At 50.8% G+C, this 25,623-nt stretch overlaps 1 protein-coding gene across 2 annotated transcripts in view; it reads left to right on the top strand.

The window, feature by feature from the left end:
- Positions 1-25,623, top strand: part of LOC130363087 (calpain-8-like) — a 124,174-nt gene that overhangs the window by 80,525 nt on the left and 18,026 nt on the right. The window contains exon 10 of one of the 2 annotated variants that reach the window (XM_056568427.1): positions 6,940-7,014. The exons of the other annotated variant lie outside the window; for it this stretch is intronic. Within the exon in view, the coding sequence (XP_056424402.1) occupies positions 6,940-7,014 (75 nt within the window). The remainder of the gene's footprint in view (positions 1-6,939; positions 7,015-25,623) is intronic. 2 annotated transcript variants of the gene reach the window in all.

The following is a 25,623-nucleotide window of genomic DNA, read 5'->3' on the forward strand; positions in this document are numbered from 1 at the left end:
ATAATTGGGGAGCAAAAAAGAAAAGGGGGGGCCACAGCCGCCCAGTCAAACAATAGGACGATAACCGGAAAAAACAGTCATTCGTGGACCCTCATGCAGCACAAGCTGCATGTCCCGGATCGCCTAAGCAGTCCCGGACCGACAGGCTTGCAACCGCACAAAATAAATAGGCACCCAAAAACACATGAAACACCCAAGTCCCACAGAAGGAGACGAGAAGGAAGGAAGTGCCCAATCCACATAGCCCCGAAAAAGCCAGTGCAAAACCTCAGATCAGAAAAACAACGCAAAAGCAACGACCAAAAACCGACCCGCAGCCACCACCAAGCGGCCCAAAAACTGATAGGAAAACCGGTCGCCGATAGCAAGGGCACCCACTCCTGGGCCCAACCCCTAAGTATACACCAACATCCCACCAACCCCAGAGCAGAAAAGAAAAATCACCCCCTACCATGCGGCAACTACACCCCACTGGATCGCAGGACAGCGAGAAATCCACCCAACATTTTTCCTTTATTTATTATTATTATAATTTTTTTTTTATATATATTTTTTATTTTTTATTGTGCAGTAGGTGATACACATGAGCAGGTGAAGAGTACACGGCGTCACATACTAAGTGTCATGTGATAGCACTGATAACATAACCCAAATCTTGGACCTCCTTGGAGAGTTGACACAGAAGGCAACTTCCGTTATCACAGCCTATTAAAATGAAATCGGAAATCAAAACATCAGAGCCTTGTAAGGTTACGTCAAGGGGCACCTCAGGTATGAAAAACTAATCCCCTATCCACAGACACATTTGGATCCACAAGATAGGGAAAAATTGTCAGAGTGTGGAGGGCTGACCTCTGGGACCCTCCACGACTGTAGCCATCCCGGCCTCCACACCAACACCAACCACTCGCAAGCGCCTTACCATGAGTGCGACCAAGTTGCAGGAGCCACCAAAGCAGACCAAGAATTACACACCACTCTCCACTATGACCCACGGGCCGGCGGTACAAGCAACCCTCCGACTCCGTCCGAGGGAGCAACATCCGGAATTACTGCCAGAGAAAAACGGGACAAAGCGTCAACACCCCATACCGACCCCACGGAGCGTAGCCTTGAAAATAAAACGTAACTCCAAACAATGAAGCACTAGCAGAGCACAGGAAGAAAGCCAAAAGAAAGAGAGATATTAGCAGTGACAATGCCCCTGTTGTCAGACCGACCACACGCCCCACGATCTCTCAAATCACACCCTAGAAAATAAGAAAAACATCAACAAAATTAGCGTGCAACCAAGCGCAGGGGCCATGCTAACTCACACAGTATCTATACAATACTAGAACATGAGCTGCCAAAGCAAGCACCCAAAGTCCCACAGCCAATACCAAGGGAAAAAGCGGAAAAAAAAACAAGCATGGTAGAAACCCACCGACTATCAAGACCCAGGGGTAAACCACTCCGCAGCATCACCGAAAAACCAAACACCACACCAAAAACCGACCAAACTGGAACAACTGGGAATAGAGCGAGCTCCCCGTGCACTGCAATGGGGGACTGAATGCAGGCCGGTCCGCCACACGACTCCTGAAAACCCCAACCACACGAAACGTCAGCCCTTAGCACACCAGGGGCCCACATGCGGGGGGCACAGATACCGCACACCCTCGGCGGTCAGAGACAACCTGCAGGAAAAAGCATGCCCAGAACCATATCCTATGCGAAACATTCAGTAAACCATCAAGAACCGGAACAGGAGCACCTAGCGAGCCCGAGGAAACCAAAACAGAGAAAACGCAATCACTTGCCCGTCCACAGGAAAGCTGCAGACTAACGCCAACGTGGCATGCGGAAGACAGCGACAAACCACACCCCAACAAGCTTAGAGCACAGGAGAATCGCCCTCTGGAATACCACCACGAACAGAAGAATCCACAAGGAAAGACAAACGGAGACTCAAGCGAAACCTACCAACTGCCACATTAACCAAAGCACAAACACGACATACAGGAGTCCCATGCCTACCAGAGATCGGGAGCAAAACAGGAGGAAACATCAGACAAATACACTAGGACAAATGGAGCAGCGGAGAGGGACTACAACTAATGACGGAGAGAAACACCAAACAAAGGGGGAGAAAACAAAAAGAAATCAAACCATAAACGGGTGGCAGCCACTGATTCAGGATAAGGAACAAGCCTCAGCAGCTAAGTCCACAAAAACCCGGCCATCCAGAGCATAAGGCCAAAAGACCACTCACCCAAGCCCACCCAGTATGCTCAGCTGCAGAAAATGATACCCTACCAAAGTACCCCGTCAAGAAGAGACGTACCAAACTCACAACCAGAGACCAACATAGACATACACCCATATCCGAGACCCAAACTCAACAACACACCAGAACAAAAAGGATGGACACTACACAGAACGTAGCTATAAGCACACTAACCGGGGAAAGAGGGCACTAACCCAGCCTAGCCAGCTGAAGACAACTGACCTGCCAAAGCCCCAAGGGCAGGCACTAAACTAGCGCACCCCCCCCCCAACAGAACACTCACCAATTCCAGAAGATGGAGAAGGCACAACAGCTGGAGGAACCATTTCACCACCGCCGCAGGCGTGGGACAAGGAACGCTGGAGATCGCCGGGTCGCGGGTACTCGGCCGCCGCCCGGAACGGCGCCGGAAACCACGCTGGGAAACCAGCAGTAGAGGACTCCGAGGCACTGGATGAGGCGGAGGAGGAGGGAGAACCCCTGCGGGAAGAACCGAACCCCTACTCCCTGCAGGTGAGCAGAAGGCCCCAAAAAAAAAAAACACCGCCTCCCAGGGCCAGAGCGAGAGTGGCGACAAATATGTCTATGCTCCCATCCGGCCCCAGAGGGGGAAGAGCAACATGAAATCATGGGAGCACTCCCTACCCCTCCACGGGGGGCACTGGAGAGGCAGGAGGAAGAGGGACAGCAGCAGTGGGGTTGGGGGGCGGGAACTCGGGGCGGACAGGTGATGGGGGAGGCGGGGGGTGCAGTGGCAGCAAGAACCATGAGGAGCACTGAAGAAGCTGGAGGAAACTGCTAGTGTGGTGGGGGTGAGGGGCTGGGTAAAGGAGTATGGACTGTATGAGGGCTCATTTGTTTTGCGCCGTGATCTGAAGTTTTCAGCGGTACCATTGTCGTTTTGATCAGATTTTTGATCGCTGTTCATCCATATTTTTTTATTTTTTATAAAAAGCGATCAAAAATACATTTTGGACTTTGGACATTTTGAATTTATTTGTTTATTCATTTATTTTAATAACTTTTTTTTTTTTGCGCACGCCATTGACCGTGCGGTTCAATTGATGATATATTTTTATAATTCGGACATGAACGCACGCGGCGATACCACATACCTGTATGATTGTTGTAATATAGTTTTATTTTTATATTTTTTTATATGTATGGGGGAAAATGGGGTGATTCAAACTTTTATTATGGAAAGGGTTAAATGATCTTTAACTTTTTAACATTTTAGACTTTTAAACTTTTTTTTGTGTGCAATGCCATAGCTCCCATAGGGTTCTATAACACTGCACACACTGATCACTTGCCATGTATTAACATGGCAATGATCAGCGTTATCTGTGATTGATTGCTCAAGCATGGATTTCAGGCCTGCAGCAATCAAACGACGATGGGACGCGCAGGAGGCAGGGGAGTGACCCTCCTGCTGCGTCCCAGCTGATCGGGACATTGCGATTTTATCGCGATGGTCCCGATCAGCCTCACTGAGCAGCCGGGATGCTTGTACTTTCAACTTTGATCGCCGCGTCCAAAAAGTTAATGCCGGACATCTGCCCGATCGGCGATGTCCGGCATGAGCATGGGTCCTGGTTGCTTATAGCAACCGGGACCACAGGCTATAATAGTGAGCGCGCATCATAGCCAGGTAAGCGCAAATGGACGTTAATAAACGTCAATTTCCGCTAAGGGGCTAAGAACAGCAGCAGACGCACAGGGGCCGCCATCCCCGGAGATGGATGGGTCAGGAACAGGGGGGGAAAGGAGAAAAAGCAGAGTGTGCTCATAAGGAGCTACAGACAGCTCTGCATTGGGGCCGCTGTGACAGATGCGCAGCCGACTCTCCGGGCAAGCCGAAGCTCACTCGCGAACCTGTCACAGCGCAGCGGTGGGTGGAAGTAGGGTCGTGCGCGCGGGAGGCTGCGCCGAAAATCCAGCAGCCGCATGACAGGACCGACGAAAGGATGCGGGAGAAGAGGGCTCAGGGTACGGGCGGGGGAGAGGGCTCAGGGTACGGGCGGGGGAGAGGGTTCAATGGAACTAAGGCGTGAAGGAGGGCGGGACTGCCTGGAGGACCGCCAGCCTCCTAGTCTAAACACCAATGACGCAGGTACCACAGGAGGGGAGGCCAGCTTAACCAAAAAGCGAGCAAGCCAACCCTCACGCTCCACCTGGGCTATAAGAAATAAAAACATACCAGCCAGCAGCAAAACTATGGGTCCTGGGCAGATTGAGGGGGGAAGGGAGACACCATAGCTATAAATACCCAGGGGAGGGCCCCTGAAAGCCCGGAAAACTTTTAAACCCCTGATTGGTGCACTCCTTCCCCCCCACCCATGGGACATACCACTATAGTTACTGACAAATTTTACAGGCGGAGGGGGCTAAAAACCTTGCCTGTATTTCTTAACCCCTTAAAGGGGTAGTCCAGTGGTGAAAAACGTATCCCCTATCCTAAGGAGGGGGGTCCGACCGCTGGGGCCCCCTGCGATCTCTCTGTACGGGGGGCAGGCTCGGGCCAGGTGTCGACCACCGCACGAAGCTATGGCAGAGCCGGAGATTGCCGAAGGCAGCGCTCCGGCTCTGCCATAGAGTTGTATTGAGGGGGCGTGTCGGCCGCCGCTTCGTGCGGGGGTCAATACGCCCCCTTCCCGCGGGCTGTCGGGGCCCCGTACAGGAGATCGCGGGGGGCCCCAGTGGTCGGACGATCTGCAACTTATCCCATATCCTTAGGATAGGGGATAAGTTTGTTCACCACTGGATATCTCCTTTAACTGCTCACCAATCAGGGGGCAAGCTAGTTATGCACAGCTTGCCCCTCCAGCTTTACTGTGGGCTGGTATTGAGCAGGTGCCTGGCTTCCTCCAAAAAACGACACATAGAATTAAAGCCAAGAAGTTCAATGTTGGTTTCATTAGACCAGTAAATGTTTCTTCTCACATTCTTAGAGCTTTTTTTTTTTTTTTTTTTTGCCATCTCCAGGCGGCTTTCATGAGTCTTTTACAGAGGAGTGAAGCCCAGATGTAAACATGTCTCCCAATTGAAATTTCCCTAGAACACATTAGCCTCCATATTTCCTAAATAGAAGAGGTTTGGAACTAGGATTCTTCCTAGAGCTGCCACCCCATCAAACTAAGTAATCGGGGAGAAGGGCCTTGGTGAGAGAGATGACCAAGAACCCAATGGTCACTATGGCTGAGCTCCAAAGATCATGTGTAAACATGAGAGAAACTTTCAGGAGGTCAACAATCACTCCAGCCTCCACCTCTCATGTTTACACATGATTTTTGGAGCTCAGCCATAGGGACCATTGGGTTCTTGGTCATCTCTCTCACCAAGGCCCTTCTCCCCGATTACTTAATTACTTAGTTTGATGGGGCGGCAGCTCTAGGAAGAGTCCTAGTTCCAAACCTCTTCTATTTAGGAAATATGGAGGCTAATGTGTCCTAGGGAAATTTCAATTGGGAGACATGTTTACATTGTTAGACTTGTATTGAGGAGCGGAGGATTGGGCACATTGAATGTTCAAACATTTGTACTGTATTGGGTTCATGCAGATTAGGCTGAGATGAACATGTGTGACGATGGTGCACCACAGGGTGTAATGGTGCAGATGTGGGGGCAGATGGTATAAACCCCCAGGGGCAAGATGTTATTAACCCCTTAAGTGTTCGTGACACCAGGGTGTGGTTTTGGTGATCGGTAACTACCCGAATGATATCACCGCTATCCAGAGGTTAGGCAGAACAATAATAGTCCACGACCAGGTTAGGGTTAACGGTGGCTTTACTGAGGTAGACAGATGGAAATAATCTTTAAAGCTAGGCAAGGATCCCAGAGATGTGGCCAGGAAGGATCTCGCAGCTTGTTGGACTTTGTAGTGACTTTTGGATCAGACTTTGGTTCAGCCACGCTGATTACAATAGACTTGGCTTTAAATTCGACTTTAGGTTTGACTGGACTGTAAGTAGTGACATCAGACATAGACTTGACTTACTGGAATGTGGCTGTAGGCTTGAGGCCTCCAGGTATGCTGGTCACTAGCACTGAGATGTCTGTGCTTTGCTGTCCTCAGCAGAAGGAGTGTGTGTGTGAGGTCCGTCACGCCCCCTCCCATAGACTTGCATTGAGGGGGCGGGGTGTGATGTCACGCGGGGCGGAGTCGTGACGTCACGCTTGTCCGCCATTGTGGTCAGGCTCCGAAGCCTCCAGCGAGGTGAGGTGGAAGCCGTACAGGAGAGTGCAGAAGCCGAGATCCCGGGGGCCCACAGAAAAGGGACCCCAGCGATCTGACATCTTATCCCCTATCCTTTGGATAGTGGATAAGATGTCTAGGGGTGCGGAGTACCCCTTTAAGACATAATGCATACTGATTATACATAGGTAAATACTAACTTCACTATGAGGGAGACACGGCAGGTGGGCCCCGAGGACACTGAGGGACTCAACCTGGCAGGGCCTAGGTATTGTACAGGAGCATATCCTGTACTGGGATATTACACATGTATATTTATTGGAAGCTCGGTGTGATACCTGTCAGCCTATAGACACTATATTTATGTTTATCGCCAATTTATCCAATGATCTTTTTGAGAATACCAGCAAATCAATATATAAAGGGCGATTTGCTGATTTGCTGATTTTTTGTTTCTTTTTTGTCCTCTCAGTTCTGATGAGTGGAAAAATGTGGATGAAAATATAAGAGCCAAACTCCGTGTTCAGAAGGACGAAGGAGAGTACTGGTGAGTTTACATCTTCTGTCAAACAGTCTGTACCCATAAACAGTTCTGCCCGCTGTCCCCTCATACACACATGTCCACCCTTACCTTTCCTTAATGGGGTACTCCGGTGCTCCAGCTTTCTGAACTATCTGTTCAGAATGCTCGGAGCCTGAGGTTGTGATTGTGACATCACTGCCATAGACATAGACATGAATGGAAGGGGCATGGCATCACAATGGGGCGTGGCCGTGACATCATGACAACTGCCAGAGGAACCCAGCATTTGCTAAGAAAGCCGGGTCCTGCGGAAGATCGCGGGTGGCCCCAGCAGCGGAACCCCCGCGATCAGACCTTTGGATAGGGGATAAGATGTCTAGCAGCGGAGTACCCCTTTAAGTTTAGTTTAGGATTCCAATTTCTCATAAACCTCATTCAAAATGATATGAGGACATTGGTTTCAGAGCACTCATAAGGATATTATTTACATAACATTTAGAGATGAGCGAATGGAACTTGACGAACCCGAATTCGTTATGAATTACATGAAAAATTCGATTCGCAACTAATACGAATATCGCAGCGATTCTATCGCACGAATCGCTTCATTAAACTCCATTTTACAGTGTTCCAGGCTATTGTAGAGCTAAGATGGCGGATCCACGTGAGTACATGGGGCAGGGGATTATGGGAGGGCGGGAAACAGCAGCGGGAATGAAGGTAGGCGGGCTGACCCTGAACCACATGTGAGATGCAGCCTATCAGTGTTCACTGACCCCTGTAATGTCACAGCCCCTATATAATCGGCGGCCATCTTGCCTCACTTCATTTCATCTATGCACTCAGATGGAGAGGACGGGACTGTGTGTGTGTGAATAGCTCATACCACAGCATTACACTGCAACTGCTAGTCACATCAGCTTCACGGAAAGGCAGGAGTGCAGAGTGCTGTGCTGTTACACTGAGAAGGATCATTGATTGCTAAACCTCCTATTCCCGTTATTGAGCATTGCAGCAGAGAGGGGCAGATAGCTGTCAGCTGCCTCATACAGATCTCCAAGCTGCCTTGACTAGGGGATCGTATAGATCCGCTGGCCTGCTACCACCCCTTTACCTGAACACAAGACACGGACACTTGCTTCGTGGTAGAAAAACGGCCACAGCGGACCCAGTTTATTAAAAACCTTAACGAAATATATAATTATTCATAAATATAACATATACATCAAACGGGGGGTAACACCAATAACCCCCCCCCCCCCCCCAATAACAAATATAAAGTGCAAGTAATATTTTAACCCCTGAGATACTTCAATTACAATAAGGACCCCCTCCTGAAGGCAACCCAATTTTATTAATCTACCCCCTGACCCAAGGGCCCCACCTTCGGAGAGTATACTGCCACGACCAGCTGGGTTCCACCCCAGCTCCACCAGGGCCGGTATAACCGGGCCACTGCACCATTTTCCCAGCAATGCCTCCAAGTCCCCCCTTTAACATTCCAGCCGCTGCGACAAGCACTCACCAACTCCTACTCCGCCTACCACTCATGCCTATACAAAGGGCGGGCGGGTGGGACAACTCAGCTTTCCCTGGCAGAATGTCCTTCCGGTTCCTGTCCACTCCTATTTAACCCCTCTCACTCCTCCCCTTCTTTTCCCGCTCTCTGACCTGACCTCTCCCTGACCCCCTTACTGCTTCTCATACCCCCCCTGTCATGAGCACCTGTCAGGGTCCAGACTAGCGGCTGGTGAAGACACTGGAGGTGGATCCCCTGTACCAGAGAGGCGATGACGCGGGCCGTACTGGGGAATCGGTTCTAAGCAGTTACTGGTGTTCACCAGAGCCCACCCAAAGCAGGATGGACTTGCTGCGGCAGTAACTACCAGGTCGTGTTCCCCAGTAACGACTCGACCTCTCTGGCAGCTGAGACTGGCGCGGTACACAAGGACTAGACAGAGGCGAGGTCAGACGTAGCAGAAGGTCAGGGCAGGCAGCGAGGTTCGTAGTCAGAGGCAACAGCAGAAGGTCAAGGTACACAGGCTTGGGACACACTATAACGCTTTCTCAGGGCACAAGGCAACAAGATCCGGCAAGGATAGGAAGGGGAAGTGGTTTTAATGTGTTCAGAACTGATTGGGCCAGGCACCAATTAGTGGTGCACTGGCCCTTTAAATTTCATAGAGCCGGCGCGCGCGCGCCCTAGAGAGAGGGGCCGCGCGCACCGGGAGGGCAGTGAAGGAGGACGTGGAGGGTGAGAGACACGGGACGCGATCCGAGAGTGGGCACGTCCCGCACCTCGAATCGCGTCCCCTCCGAGAACATGGACGCAGTGCTCACGGTCAGCGGTGCCGACCGGAGCGCTGCATGCAGAAGCACGCCGCGAGCACTCCGAGGAAGCAGCGGGACCCGGAGCGCTCGGCGTGACAGCACCCTCCTCTCCCATGCTGTCCAATACGTGGGCTCTCTTGACTAGGGGATCATATAGATCCGCTGGCCTGCTACCACCCCTTTACCTGAACACAAGACACGGACACTTGCTTCGTGGTAGAAAAACGGCCACAGCAGACCCAGTTTATTAAAACCTTAACTAAATATATAATTATTCATAAATATAACATATACATCAAACACCAATAACCCCCCCCCCAATAACAAATATAAAGTGCAACCAATATTTTAACCCCTGAGATACTTAAATTACAATAAGGAGGGGGGACCTGAAGGCAACCCAATTTTATTAATCTCCTACTGAGCCCTTGGTCGCCTCACCCCCTGACCCAAGGGCCCCACCTTCGGAGAGTATCCTGCCACAACCAGCTGGGTTCCATCCCAGCTCCACCAGGGCCGGTATAACCGGGCCACTGCACCATTTTCCCAGCAATGCCTCCAAGTCCCCCCTTTAACATTCCAGCCACAGCGGCCGGGTGTGACACCTTACACCCGGCCGTCCCTCCACAAGCTCACCGCTCTCTCCACCATCACCCTGATGTCCAATGCCCACATATCCGAACCAATTTCGTTCAAGTGGATCCCATCCCCATCCATCAATTCAGCGGAAGGCACCTCCAGCTCGACATGCCTGACCACCAGCCCCCCGTTAGCAGCCACAAATTTCCCCACCGCTTTATTCACTCGGGCCCTAGCCCTATTGACACAACGCACCGAACATGCCTGACGCCACCTCAACCTGGCCACGATGTCGGACCAGACGATAACGACTCCCGGAAAAAGGGCCCACAGCCGCAACAAGTCCAACTTCACATCCCGAATCAAAGACCGAGATGTTCTCATAGCCAGGTTGTTCCCCCCCCCCGCATGCACAACAAGCACATCCGGAGGACGATCCATGTCCACATAGAAATGCACAAAAGGGAGGAGCTCCAACCATAGAAGCCCTCCCCGCCCCAACCAACGCACCTGAGCAATGGCCCTGGGGAAACCCAGCTGCCGACCATCCGACCCCACCGAAGCTCTCTCACCACCCCTCTGGCGTAAGAGTGCCCCACAATCAAAATTAAACACGGACCGGCATCTGCAAGACACAAACCGAACATAAACAATAGTAAAAGACCAGGAACCAACATGAAACAAACACACATCACAATAAATGAGGCCTCACATACACCTGAAACCGACCCGACTCCCACCTACCAATACGCTTGATCGCATCAGGCCCAAGGCCCCACCAAGCCGCCTCGGTGGCCACCCCAATCCGGAATGAATGGGAGCTAAACTCCCCTGCCTCCTGTCCCGCCAGAGTCACACATCGCCTGAACACCTGAATGAACTGATACCGAGACAAAAACTCACCCGCCTCATGCAACAACAATGGACCCCCAACCCCTGGGCGAACATCCGAGAAAGCCCTAAAACACCTCACAGGGCACATCACAGACTCCCCATGCTCCGCCAAGCGAACTAAAAAAACCCTACCCAATTGGTCCGTCTTGGACCTGCAAACAAAGCATTCCAACACCGAGTCAACCAAGCCAACCTCCGTCCACTGCAAAGCCCCCGACACCTTCTTTGTAACATCTGTCAACCCCCAAACCTTAAATCAAAAAGCCAGAGCCGACAAATAGCGGCTCAGACCAGACGACGACACCCGCTCACCAAAGCACCAACCAACATAAAATAACAGAAACGCCTCCCAATCACCAGCACCACTCACACCACCAACCTCCGCCACTAACGACTCCCATTCCTGCCACAACCTACTATAACCGGACCAAGTCGCCTCACTCACGGATCGCTGGACCAAAGGGAAAGCCCCTCTCATACCACCTTCCACAGCCAATCCGGGCACTGCAGGCCATGCTCTTCCGCCACCGGAGCCAGCTCCCGAAACCGCTCCCACTGAAAGCGAGAAAGAGAGTCAGCTATAGCGTTCTGCACCCCCGGCACATGTCGCGCAACAAAATGAGAGTTCAATTCAAGCCCCCTCAACACCAGCCAACGAAGCAAGCGCACCAACGGCAACGACGACGCGGTTTGGGCATTTACCACTTGAACCACCCCCAAATTGTCACACCAAAAACAAATCCTACGGTTCCTAAGCAGCTCCCCCCAAATTTCTACTGCTACAACAATCGGGAACAATTCCAGCAGCGCCAAGTTGCGAACCAGGCCCGCCTCCCGCCATTCAGGCGGCCAAGCCCCGACACACCACTGACCCTGGAGAAACGCCCCATATCCACAACTGCCAGACGCATCCGTATACAACTCTAGCGCATCGCTGAACACCAGCTCCCCCATAATCAACGACCTCCCGTTATACCTTTCCAAAAAGTCCACCCACTTCAACAAATCAGCCCGCATCTCCGCCGACAACCGACCTAATGGTGCGGCCGCCGGGCGCTCCCGGTGGCCGCAGCCTACCTCCTGCAGAAAACTCGCCCCATGGGCAGGATCCTGCAGGCAAAATTCAATCGACCCACCAAGGACTGCAAATCCCTCAATTGCATCTTCCTACCCCGGACCGCCGCCGCCACCGCCCCCCGCAATTCACTCAACTTATCCGGCGGCAACCTGCACTTCATCGCCACAGAGTCAATCTGCATTATACTGCCAGCAACATCCCTTCCCTCCCCCGGCCGACTGTCCAGAGCTGGAGCCCGAACCGCCAGCCCCTTCCCGAAAGGACTGCTGCCCAGTCCTGGTCCGCGGACCGGACATAAGGCGCATCCACAGACTGATGTCCTTATGGTCCCAGCGCAAAGCAGGACGCACTGCCTTCCTCTGGCGGAATTGCTCATCATAACGGAGCCACGCATTCCCGCCGTAAACCCTATACGCTTCTCCTATAGAATCTAGATAACAAAATAGGGCCGAGCAATTTCCCGGCGCCTTTTCCCCAATAACGCTCGCCAAAATGGCGAACGCCTGAAGCCAGTTTGAAAAAGTACGGGGTATCAGCCGATACCGCCGCCTCTCCTCCTCCTCCTTCTTCGACTCAGCCGGCTTAACCCTATCCAGGTTAAACTTCTCTAAAGGGAGCAGGGAAAATATCTCCAACTTCACATCCCGAATCAAAGACCGAGATGTTCTCATAGCCAGGTTGTTCCCCCCCCCCGCATGCACAACAAGCACATCCGGAGGATGATCCATGTCCACATAGAAATGCACAAAAGGGAGGAGCTCCAACCATAGAAGCCCTCCCCGCCCCAACCAACGCACCTGAGCAATGGCCCTGGGGAAACCCAGCTGCCGACCATCCGACCCCACCGAAGCTCTCTCACCACCCCTCTGGCGTAAGAGTGCCCCACAATCAAAATTAAACACGGACCGGCATCTGCAAGACATTAGGCCGACAACCGACCTAATGGTGCGGCCGCCGGGCGCTCCCGGTGGCCGCAGCCTACCTCCTGCAGAAAACTCGCCCCATGGGCAGGATCCTGCAGGCAAAATTCAATCGACCCACCAAGGACTGCAAATCCCTCAATTGCATCTTCCTACCCCGGACCGCCGCCGCCACCGCCCCCCGCAATTCACTCAACTTATCCGGCGGCAACCTGCACTTCATCGCCACAGAGTCAATCTGCATTATACTGCCAGCAACATCCCTTCCCTCCCCCGGCCGACTGTCCAGAGCTGGAGCCCGAACCGCCAGCCCCTTCCCGAAAGGACTGCTGCCCAGTCCTGGTCCGCGGACCGGACATAAGGCGCATCCACAGACTGATGTCCTTATGGTCCCAGCGCAAAGCAGGACGCACTGCCTTCCTCTGGCGGAATTGCTCATCATAACGGAGCCACGCATTCCCGCCGTAAACCCTATACGCTTCTCCTATAGAATCTAGATAACAAAATAGGGCCGAGCAATTTCCCGGCGCCTTTTCCCCAATAACGCTCGCCAAAATGGCGAACGCCTGAAGCCAGTTTGAAAAAGTACGGGGTATCAGCCGATACCGCCGCCTCTCCTCCTCCTCCTTCTTCGACTCAGCCGGCTTAACCCTATCCAGGTTAAACTTCTCTAAAGGGAGCAGGGAAAATATCTCCACATACTCCCCTTTCCAAACACGCTCCCTCACCTCTGCCTTCAAGTGCGCCCCCAGCGGACCCTCAAAACAAACGTACACCTCACCCTTTGCTGAATCCGCCAAACGCACGCTATCCACAGCCTTATCGGACCCCCCCCCCCCTCCCCCCGCGGTACCCGCCACCGGAGCAGGAATCGCCACTGGAGCAGCCACCACCGGAGCAGCCACACTACCCGGAGCCGTCACCAGAGACCCTCCCACCTACTCTGGAGCCACAACGGAACCTACCTGCTCCCCACCTGACGCACCCCCAACACCACAGCCAGCCCCCACTACCTGACCAGGCCCTCCCCACACTGCCACCGGAGACCCCACTACAGGCCCCCACGCCCCTGCAACAACACCCGCACTTCACGCAATAAGTCATATAAACCCTCCCCCACTCCCACCAAATCCCCCTTGGAGCAGGCGGTCGACTCACCCAACCTCTCTGGGGCAGATGGCCCAGCGGCTGTGGCTCCAGACGGTCCCGGACGGTCCTCCACTGACCCGATCACTCCTCCAGACTGCACCGGACCCTCCACCCGACTGACGGCGGACTCAACTCCACAGACAGCAGCAGCACGTGCCTCAGGGGCTAAGGCAAGCTCGCCCCCGGCGCTGGACAATCCAACAGGTGACCTCTGAACCTCCAGGATTTCGCCCTCCTCCTCAGATGAGCAGTGACCGGGACTGTCCACAAGTCCGCCACGAACCAGATCAGCATGGGAAGCAGCAGCTGGCCTCTGACCCCTGGACCCCGAGGCCTCAGCGCACTCCACTCCAGCACCTCCACTCTCCTCCACCGGCCTCCTGTAGACCCCGGTCCGTCCCGGCCAATACGCCCTCTGGCCGCCAGCACCGGCACTCTGCCCCGCAGGACCGGCCCTTCCAGAGGCCGCAGCACCTCTCCCAGTCCTCCCCGGCACTCCACCGTCCCTGCAGGCATTCTGCATGGACGCCTCAACTCCACCGGGGGCCTCTCTCACAGCCGGCGTTGAAGGACCCACCCCCGGCCGTCAGTACCCGAGGACCTGTGCTGCGACGGCCGGGAGAGAGGAGCAGGCGAACTCTCCCTACGTGGGATCGGCTCCGGGCGTTCAGGCGCACGGGAGTGCCTGGTGTTTGCACGCGCGGCCCCCGAGCCAGCCGCCGCCGCCGCCGATGAGGATGAACCCCACAGCTGCTGCTCGACCCACTCGTGGCCCCGCTGCAGCGCCTGGGACCGCACCCGCCGCAGAACCTCTTCCAGCTGGGAAGCCATCTGCACAGTGAGTACCTCACAACTCAGCTTTCCCTGGCAGAATGTCCTTCTGGTTCCTGTCCACTCCTATATAACCCCTCTCACTCCTCCCCTTCTTTTCCCGCTCTCTGACCTGACCTCTCCCTGACCTCCTTACTGCTTCTCATACCCCCCCTGTCGTGAGCCCCCTCCTCTCCCATGCTGTCCAATACGTGGGCTCTCTGAACTTTCTGAAGCATCTTATCTCCTAATTTTTCAGCTCTATTGAGTTTTTTTTTCTCCACAAATCTTCTGCTGCTCAGAATTGTGTGACAGGGTGCAATTTAGGGATTAATCCCTGGATTTTTTTTTGTGGTGCTGCACTGTTGGGTCCTGCTGCTGTTCAGAAATAAGTCATATTAGTGTGGACTTTAGTGCCTTTTTACCATTTTTCACCTGTTACTCTGTCTCTGTGCTAAATTCAGTGTTATACCACACGTTATACACCTGCCGGTGTATTAAAGAAAATGTTTTTTTTCCTGAGTACAAATACGCTTAACAGTGGCCTTATCATTGCAAAGGGCCTAAATACAAGCAAATATCGTACCATATACCACCTTTTTTTCTGTCTCTGTGCTAAATTCAGTGTTATACCATACTTTATACACCAGCCAGTGTATTAAAGAAAAAAAAGTTTTTCCTGAGCACAAATACGCTTAACAGTGCGCTCATCATTGCAAAGGGCCTAAATACAAGCAAATAGCGTACCATATGCCACATTTTTTTCTATCTCTGTGCTAAATTCGGTGTTATACCACACGTTATACATCTGCCGGTGTATTAAAGAATTTTTTTTTTCTTGAGTACAAATTCGCTTTACAGTGTCCTTATCATTGCAAAGGGCCTAAATACAAGCAAATAGCGTACCATATACCACCTTTTTTTCTGTCTCTGTGCTAAATTCAGTGTTATACCACACGTTATACACCTGCCGGTGTATTAAAGAAGAAAAAGCTATACCTGAGTACAAATACGCTTTTTGAGTGGCATTATCATTGCAAAGGGCCTACATACAAGCAAATATCGTACCATATACCACCTTTTTTTCTGTCTCTGTGCTAAATTCAGTGTTATACCACACGTTATATACCTGCCGGTGTATTAAAGAAAAGGTTTTCCTGCATAAAAATACGCTTAACAGTGGCCTTATCATTGCAAAGGGCATACATACAAGAAAATAGCGTACTATTTAGTACCTGTATTTGTATCTGTCTCGGTGCTAAATTCAGTGCTATTCCACACATTAGTATACACTGGCTGGTGTATACAACAAAAAAAGAGTTTTTTTTCTGCGTATAAATACGCTTAACAGTGCGCTCATCATTGCAAAGTGCATACATACAACAAAGGAGTGTACTATTTAGTAACTGTTATTCTGTCTAGGGCCTATATACTTTGAAAGGACAGCCGTAAGTAATCGCCTGCCGCTGTTCTATACCCTCATAAACGCACTAAGTATGTCAGGCAGGGAAGTGCCAGGACGTGCACAGAGAAGGGGCAGAGGCCTACATACGTCAGGCAGAGTTGGCAGCAGACTTGGGGCGAGTGGCAGCAGGAGTCGCAGCAATAGGCCTGAGCTCCCATTAACACCCAGCGGTCGTGTTGTCGACCCATCTCTCCTCGTCAATTGGTTTGCACACTCATCCCCATCATCACAAGCGACATCTGATAACCCCAGTCAAGAGTCGGTGGGTTTCTCAGACACAACCCTCAGTTGGCATGGCCCGGGAGCAGTCCCTGTAATCCCATTGCCTTTGTCCTATTCTGTTCCCTCTCCCAAAGAAGTATCTCATGCTTTGGGTTCAGCTCCACTATATAGCGAGGACGATGTAATAGAGGACAGTCAGCATCTAATGGGCAGCCAAGAATGTGAGGAGACATGCGTCCCTTGCTCCGCAAGGCGGCCAAGTAGTGATGCGGAGAGTGACGTGGGAGGCGGTGTTTCAATTGCTCAGGGTCCTGAGGCAGACACTGTTGTGGAACACGAGGAGGACATCAGTGACGTGCACACATCTTTTGATGATGATGAAGCCGATCGCAATTGGGAGCTGGGTGCAGAAGCCGGGGCTTCATCATCATCAGGAGAAGAGATTTGCTCTTTGTCTATGAGGCAGCAAGGCGGTAGCACGGTTGGCAATCAGCGTGGTGGTGGCAGTAGTGGAAATTCAGGAGCCAAACGTGCCAGGGGGAGACCACCGGCTTCGCGGCAAGCTACCATTCAGGGAGGTAGTGGAACAGGGGTTCCTGGAGACGGCGCCAATAGCAGTGAAATAGTGCGAACTACGGGTGGGAAAATCAGCTACTCTGCGGTGTGGTTGTTCTTCATAAAGAATCCGGAGGACCTTAGTGTAGTCACATGCAAAATCTGTGGGCAGAAAGTGAAGCGTGGCCAGGGTCCCAATCTCGGCACCACGGCCCTGCGTCAACACATGATTCGCCACCATAAAGCGGCCTGGGATAACCATGGCTCCGAGGTAGTGGTCCAGCCTGCCGCATCACCCAGTGGCCATCCGCTCCCTTCGTCATCCAGCCAAGGCTCCACCACCTCAGCTGAAGGGAGCATTGTGTTAAACCATCCTTCTTGTGCTCCTGCTTTCTCCGCTCGTAGTCAGTCATTCCGCCAACAATCGATCGGCGAAGCCATGTCCAAGAGACAACAGTATGCGCCCACTCATCCAACGGCGCAGAAGTTGAATGTGCTCCTGTCCAAGTTGCTGGTGTTGCAGTCCCTCCCTTTCCAACTGGTGGACTCTGCAGCTTTCAGGGAATTGATGGCTTGTGCCGAGCCGAGGTGGAGAGTACCAAGCCGTCATTTCTTTGCGAAGAAGGCAGTACCAGCCCTGCACAATTTTGTGGAAGAGAAGGTGGGACAGTCCTTGAGCCTGATGATGATACAAGCAGATAGGAGTACTCCCCTGTGTAACTTCAATTTGAATGAGTGGCAGCTCATACGTGACACCTGCCGTTTGCTGAGGCCCTTTGAGGAAGCCACATTTTTTGTTAGTCGCTCGAATTACGCCATGAACGACGTAATTCCACTCCTACATTTACTCCAAAAAATGATTGAAAACATGGCTGGTTACGGCAATGGAGATGTTGCGCCTACATCAGAAGGCTACATGAGTCCTGTGGGGGATGAACTGGAGGAGGATGATGAGGGGCAGAGCGGAGCACAGTTTATGGTGGATGAGATGGCCGGTGTTTCTGGTCATTGGACAGGAGGGGAGGAGCAGGAGCAGCCAGAGGAGCTGGAGGGTTATTACGAGGGAGGCGAGACAGAGGACCCAGACACACCGTGGCAGTATGCAGTGGAGATGGAGGCAGGTAGTCCCAGCGAGTCACTGTCACAAATGGCACGATGCATGCTGAGTTGGTTGCGTAGTGACCCCCGAATTGTCAAAATTCATCAGTGCGATGACTTCTGGATCTCCACCTTATTAGACCCTCGCTACCGGCCCAGAATGGGGGCCTTTTTTACACCCACTGAGAGGGAGGACAAACTGACCTACTTCAGGGAGCTTCTACGTAGTCGGTTGGCCGATGCCTATCGGCCACATGGTCCATCCACTCGCAGGTCTGACTCGGGGGGCCCTCTGCGCTCACCTTCCACTGCCACGGCTGCTGGGGAGGGGAGGGGTGGCAGGAGCAGTACCGGCTCAATCAGCAGCAGCCTGAGTCTACAGTCGCTGATGAGTAGCATCCTTCAGCCGCATAGTGAAGCTACTCATCAGCAGCAGGTGGACATGGAGCAGGACCTGAACCAGCAGATGATGGCTTACCTCGACATGACCCTGCCAACAACCGTTGAAGATCCGCTGGACTTCTGGGCAGCCAAACTCGATTTATGGCCGCAACTAGCGGAGTTTGCCCTGGAAAAGCTGTCCTGCCCGGCCAGTAGTGTGCCATCAGAGCGGGTGTTTAGTGCGGCCGGGGCCATAGTCACCGCAAGGCGAACTCGTCTGTCCACTAAAAATGTGGAGAGACTGACGTTTGTCAAGATGAATCAGGGATGGATCAGTCAGGATTTCCAGTCACCAATGACAGATGGGTCTGAGTAGATTGACCATGCTCCTACAACAAAATTTTCTCTATTGCGGTTGGTTATGAAACCCTTTGGGGCAGACCTGGGGATTGTACGGCCCACTTGACACATACGGCCCTTTGATTGGCTCTGACCGGCCCGCGCTGATTGGGGGACAACTATGCTGCCTAATCTGGGGGACATCTATGCTGCCTAATCTGGGGGACAAGTATGCTCCTAATCTGGGGGACATTTATGCAGCCTAATCTGGGTGACATCTATGCTGCCTACTCTGGGGGACAACTATGCTCCTAATCTGGGTGACATCTATGCTGCCTAATCTGGGGGACAAGTATGCTCCTAATCTGGGGGACATCTATGCTGCCTACTCTGGGGGACATCTATGTTGCCTAATCTGGGTGACATCTATGCTGCCTAATCTGGGGGACAACTATGGTCCGAATCTGGGGGACATCTATGCTGCCTAATCTGGGGGACAACTATGCTCCTAATATGGGGAAAACTGAAGCTTCTGGCATTGGGCCTATAATTTTTTGAAGTTTAGCAGTAGCTAAATACATGCTTAATGCATATGTCAACATTGATCTTTAAATGTAAGGGGTTATGAAACCCTCTTGGGTACTGCGAATGATTGCTCCAGACGCATTCTGTGTCTTTCACAAACTACTTGCCTCCCTGGTGCCTCAGGCCTTGGGCCTATAATTTTTGGAAGTTTAGCAGTAGCTAAATACATGCTTAATGCAAATGTAAACATTGATCTTTAAATGTAAGGGGTTATGAAACCCTCTTGGGTACTGCAAATGCATGCTCCAGACTCATTCTGTGTCTTTCAGGAACTACTTGCCTCCCTGGTGCCTCTGGCCTTGGGCCTTAAATTTTTGGATGTTTAGCAGTAGCTAAATACATACTTCTCCTACCCCGCCTGGGCCGATCCGAAGACCTCACTAACCAACTCACTAACTAATCCAATCGCTTATAGCGACGGGCGGTGTGTACAAAGGGCAGGGACTTAATAAACGCCAGCTTATAACCCTCACTTACTGGTAATTCCTCGTTTTAAATTATTGCAATCACAGATCCCTATCACGAACTGGTTTCAGCTTGCAACACGCACCAGTCCTTGAAAGATAGAGAGACGCTTATCCGTTCCGTGGAGCGCTAGTGCGGCCCAGGACATCTGAGGCCATAACACACCTGTTATTGCTCGATCTCGCAATTGATCGGGCAAGGTAAGGGGTTATTAGAGCCTCTTGGGTACTGCTGAGGCCTACTCCTGACTGCTCCTGGTGCAATGTATGGGGTAATTAAACACTCTTGGGTAGTGTTATTGTTAAATTTACTGGTAATTTTATCAGTAATAAAATTGAATTTTGCAGAATGCTAATCGTTACACAACGGAACGCTTGTTGCATGTGATTTTTTAATGAAAAAAAAAATAGATGGAGAGGGATTAACTCTGCTTAATCATTTTTGGCGATTAGAATCCTTTTGTGATCTGATCTTTTGGAGACAGATGCACTTACACACATGTAATAATTTTTTTAACCAAATTTCAAACATTGTGTGGTTTATTACTTTTGAGAAGAATGTCTTTGGGTGGTCCACCATCCTGCATTATAGAGTCTTCTGAACTGCTGTATATGCGCTTTTTAAAAAAAAAAAAAAAAAAGGTATTTTGTCCGACAATTTCGATAACATTTTGCGATTTTTTGGGTTGGATTGTGAAGCCCGGGTGACGGGTGTGTAGTGTGTACTCGTGCATCAGTCAACTCCAGTCTATGTCCGTTAGGCAATATATGGGTTACTGATGCAGCAGAGGTGGGGCCTTGGTCTTGAAATTTCAATTATTTAAAAAAAATTGAAAATATTGTGTGGTTTATTATATTATAGAAGAATGTCTTTGGGTGGTCCACCGTCCTGCATTATAGAGTCTTCTGAACTGCTGTATATGCGCTTGTTTTAACAAAAAGGTATTTTGTCAGACAATTTCGATAACATTTTGCGATTTTTTGGGTTGGATTGTGAAGCCCGGGTGACGGGTGTGTAGTGTGTACTCGTGCATCAGTCAACTCCAGTCTATGTCCGTTAGGCAATATATGGGTTACTGATGCAGCAGAGGTGGGGCCTTGGTCTTGAAATTTCAATTATTTAAAAAATTTTTAAAATATTGTGTGGTTTATTATATTATAGAAGAATGTCTTTGGGTGGTCCACCGTCCTGCATTATAGAGTCTTCTGAACTGCTGTATATGCGCTTGTTTTAACAAAAAGGTATTTTGTCAGACAATTTCGATAAAATTTTGCGGTTTGTTGGGGTGGATTGTGAAGCCCGGGTGACGGGTATGTAGTGTGTACTCGTGCATCAGTCAACTCCAGTCTGTGTCCGTTAGGCAATATATGGGTTACTGATGCAGCAGAGGTGGGGCCTTGGTCTTGGAATTTCAATAATTAAAAAAAATTGAACATATTGTGTGGTTTATTATATTATAGAAGAATGTCTTTGGGTGGTCCACCGTCCTGCATTATAGAGTCTTCTGAACTGCTGTATATGCGCTTGTTTTAACAAAAAGGTATTTTGTCAGACAATTAAAAAAAAAAATTGTGTTTTTTTTGGGGTGGATTGTGAAGCCCGGGTGTGTACTCGTGCAACAGCCAACTCCAGGCAGTGTCTTTCAGGCAATCTATGGGTTACTGATGCAGCTGAGGTGGGGCCTGGGTCTAGGAATTTAAATTTTTTTATTTATTTTTTTAGTCAACAATTGTGTGGTTCATTATTTTTGAGAAGAAAGTCTTTGGGTGGTCCACCGTCCTGCCTTATAGAGTCTTCTGAAATGTTGGATATGCGCTTGTGCTTAAACAAAGTTGTAAATTAAAAAAAAAAAAAATGTATACAATTTTGTTGATTTTGGGGCGGATTGTGAAGCCCTGTGTGTACTGGTGCATCAGCCAACTCCAGACTTTGTCCTTCAGGCAATAAATGGGTTCCTGATGCCTCAGAGGTGGGGCCTGGGTCTGGGAATTTAAAATGTTTGGATAGCGGGTGCTACCAATGAGAAATCTTTGTCAAAAATGTCATATATTGTGTTGTTTTTTGGGGGGGGATTGTGAAGCCCTGGTGTGTAGTGTACTAGTGCATCAGCCAAATCCACGCTGTGCCATTCAGCCACTAAATGGTCTCCTCTTGCTGCCAACATGTCCACGCTGTGTCATTCAGCCACTATATGGTCTCCTCTTGCTGCCAACATGTCCACGCTGTGTCATTCAGCCACTAAATGGTCTCCTCTTGCTGCCAACATGTCCACGCTGTGTCATTCAGTCACTATATGGTCTTTTGACACTGATGCCACCACCAGGCTCTGTCATTGTGCTGCTGTGCGGCAGTGATTCTAAGAGCGATGCCGGTAATCTGCATGTTATTCTGAATAACAGTATTATTTCACTACCCCAGCACACTCCATATGCGTTTTAGGACACAGCAAAGTGTTCTATACCCCTATAGAGGCTGTATGTAGGCTAGAAATAGCCTTTTTTAACATCGATTCGCCGCAAATAAATTCGGATCAAAACAAACTTTTCGGGAATATTCGGCGAATCGCCCGAATCGAATTTTTGAAAAGTTCGCTCATCTCTAATAACAATCACTGGCTGACCACACATAGACTTACCTCAGGTGGACATACATTGTATACAACTGTCGGCCAAACAATGGTCAACAGTGATCTCCCTCCACTTCCCCATAAACATAAACTTTTAGAATGCCACAGTTAGACAGCTCTGACATCGGCCTATCCCTCCCTAAACAAAATGGTAGGGTTGGCAAAAAAAACATCATACATGACACTTCTCTCCACTGACATCATCTGTTGGTGGAGAGTTAGGGGGCTGCCATATGCCTTATACAGTCGGCTTGGCCTGCTGGTGGTGGCGGGGGACGGCTGACTTTAGCATTAGTGTTGCTCACGAATATTAGCGATTCGAATTTTAGTTGTGAATATCGCATATTCGCATATTCAGGTTTTTTTCTGCATATGCAAAAATGTATGCGCATGTGCGCATGTTCGCGAATATTGAGCCCTCCCATCTTTAACTCCTTAAGGACGCAGGGTTTTTCCGTTTTTGCATTTTCATTTTTTCCTCATAACCTTCTAAAAATCATAACGCTTTCAATTTTGCACATAAAATTCCATATGATGGCTTATTTTTTGCGCCACCAATTCTACTTTGCAGTGACATTAGTAATTTTTCCCAAAAATCCATGGCGAAACGGAAAAAAAACTAATTGTGCGACAAAATTGAAGAAAAAATGTCATTTTGTAACTTTTGGGGGCTTCCGTTTCCCAGGGTGGAACAGAGCGTTATAGTGTTGTGGTTTAACTTTACTTTCCTGGAAAAGCTGCCGGGCAAAAAATCACCGAGTTAATGCACTAGTCACAGTTCCCTATACCATTAAAGAAGGGAGGACTCAATATTCGCAAATATGAGCATGAATAATGAATATGCAAATTTCGCGAATATATGACAAATATTCGTCCATATATTCCCGAAATATCGCAAATTCGAATATGGCCTATGCCACTCATCACTATTTAGCATAAGGTATATTGGCACTTTTTAGGTTAGAATATAACAAACATCTCAGATAAAACTAGATTAAGAAAACAAACATTTAAAGGGGAACTGACAGCTGGTTCATTGACACAAAACTTAAAACACAGGGTTATAGTACGGGTAAACTGGATTAAATGATCACTTACCCGGATCGCTGCCGCCGTTTCAGAGATACACCTGGTACCAGGCTGCTTTGCTCAATGGAGGCCGGAGCCAGCATAACCAACATCCCTTCTTCCTTCCTCTCTGCTCCCATATGCCCACCCACCTCGTAAATATTCATGAGACCCTCTTTGCCCATGTGAGTGTGAGGTGGGCAGGCATATGGGAGCAGAGAGGAAGGAGGCATGAATGCTGGCTATGCTGGCTCCCATATGGGTGCCCCATGAATACAACAGGACAGCAAAATTACAAAATTCATTCATTTATTTTTACAAAAAAATCCAGTACCGTATATACTCGAGTATAAGCTGAGTTTCTCAGCACGATTTTTCGTGCTGAAAACACCCCCCCTCGGCTTATACTCGAGTGAACTCTGCCCTCAGTGGTCTTCAACCTGCGGACCTCCAGATGTTTCAAAACTACAACTCCCAGCAAGCCCGGGCAGCCATCGGCTGTCCGGGCATGATGGGAGTTGTAGTTTTGAAACATCTGGAGGTACGCAGGTTGAAGACCACTGCGGCCTTCGACATCATCCAAACCCCCCCTCCTCTCACCCCCTTTAGTTTTGTACTCACCTCCGCTCAGCGGGAAGTTAGGGTGCGCTGGTCCGGGCCATCTGTGCTGCAGGGACCGTCCGATGGGGAGGGATAGTCGTTGCGGGCTGTCCATCTTCACCGGGGGGGGGGGGGGGCACTTCTCCGCGCTTCAGGCCCGGCCCTGGAATAGTCACGTTGCCTTGACGATGGCCCCACGTCCCTGTGCGTCGTCATCAAGGCAACATCTCTATTCCGGGCCCGAAGCGCTGAGAAGAGGCCCCCCCGGGGAAGATGGACAGCCCGCAACGACTATCCCTCCCCACCGGACGGTCCCTGCAGCACAGATGGCCCGGACCAGCGCACCCTAACGTCCCGCCGAGCGGAGGTGAGTACGAAACTATAGGGGCTTAGGGGGGGCAGTGGTCTTCAACCTGCGGACCTCCAGATGTTTCAAATGCTTGCTGGGAGTTGTAGTTTTGAAACATCTGGAGGTCCGCAGGTTGAAGACCACTGCTAAATCAGACATTGACAAGCGGTGATGATGAAGGGGGGGTGGGCTGATGACAGGTGGTGATGATGAAGGGGGGGGCTGATGACAGGTGGTGATGATGAAGGGGGGGGGGGGGCTGATGACAGGTGGTGATGATGAAGGGGGGGTGATGACAGGTGGTGATGATGAAGGGGTGTGTGGGATGATGACAAGGGAATGATGACAGGTGGTGATGATGAAGGAGGGGGTGATGACAGGTGGTGATGATGAAGGGGGGGGGGTGATGACAGGTGGTGATGATGAAGGGGGGGTGATGACAGGTGGTGATGATGAAGGGGGGGGGTGATGACAGGTGGTGATGATGAAGGGGGGGGGTGATGACAGGTGGTGATGATGAAGGGGTGTGTGGGATGATGACAAGGGGATGATGACAGGTGGTGATGATGAAGGGGGGTGAGGACAGGTGGTGATGATGAAGGGGGGGGTTATGACAGGTGGTGATGATGAAGGGGGGGGTGATGACAGGTGGTGATGATGAAGGGGTGTGTGGGATGATGACAAGGGAATGATGACAGGTGGTGATGATGAAGGAGGGGGTGATGACAGGTGGTGATGATGAAGGGGGGGGGGTGTTGACAGGTGGTGATGATGAAGGGGTGTGTGGGATGATGACAAGGGAATGATGACAGGTGGTGATGATGAAGGAGGGGGTGATGACAGGTGGTGATGATGAAGGGGGGGTGATGACAGGTGGTGATGATGAAGGGGGGGGGTGATGACAGGTGGTGATGATGAAGGGGTGTGTGGGATGATGACAAGGGGATGATGACAGGTGGTGATGATGAAGGGGGGGTGAGGACAGGTGGTGATGATGAAGGGAGGGGGTGAGGACAGGTGGTGATGATGAAGGGGGGGGGTGAGGACAGGTGGTGATGATGAAGGGGGAGGTGAGGACAGGTGGTGATGATGAAGGGGGGTGGGATGATGACAAGGGGA

The sequence above is a fragment of the Hyla sarda genome, chromosome 3, assembly GCF_029499605.1.
Source record: "Hyla sarda isolate aHylSar1 chromosome 3, aHylSar1.hap1, whole genome shotgun sequence".
Classification (NCBI taxonomy): Eukaryota; Metazoa; Chordata; class Amphibia; order Anura; family Hylidae; genus Hyla; species Hyla sarda.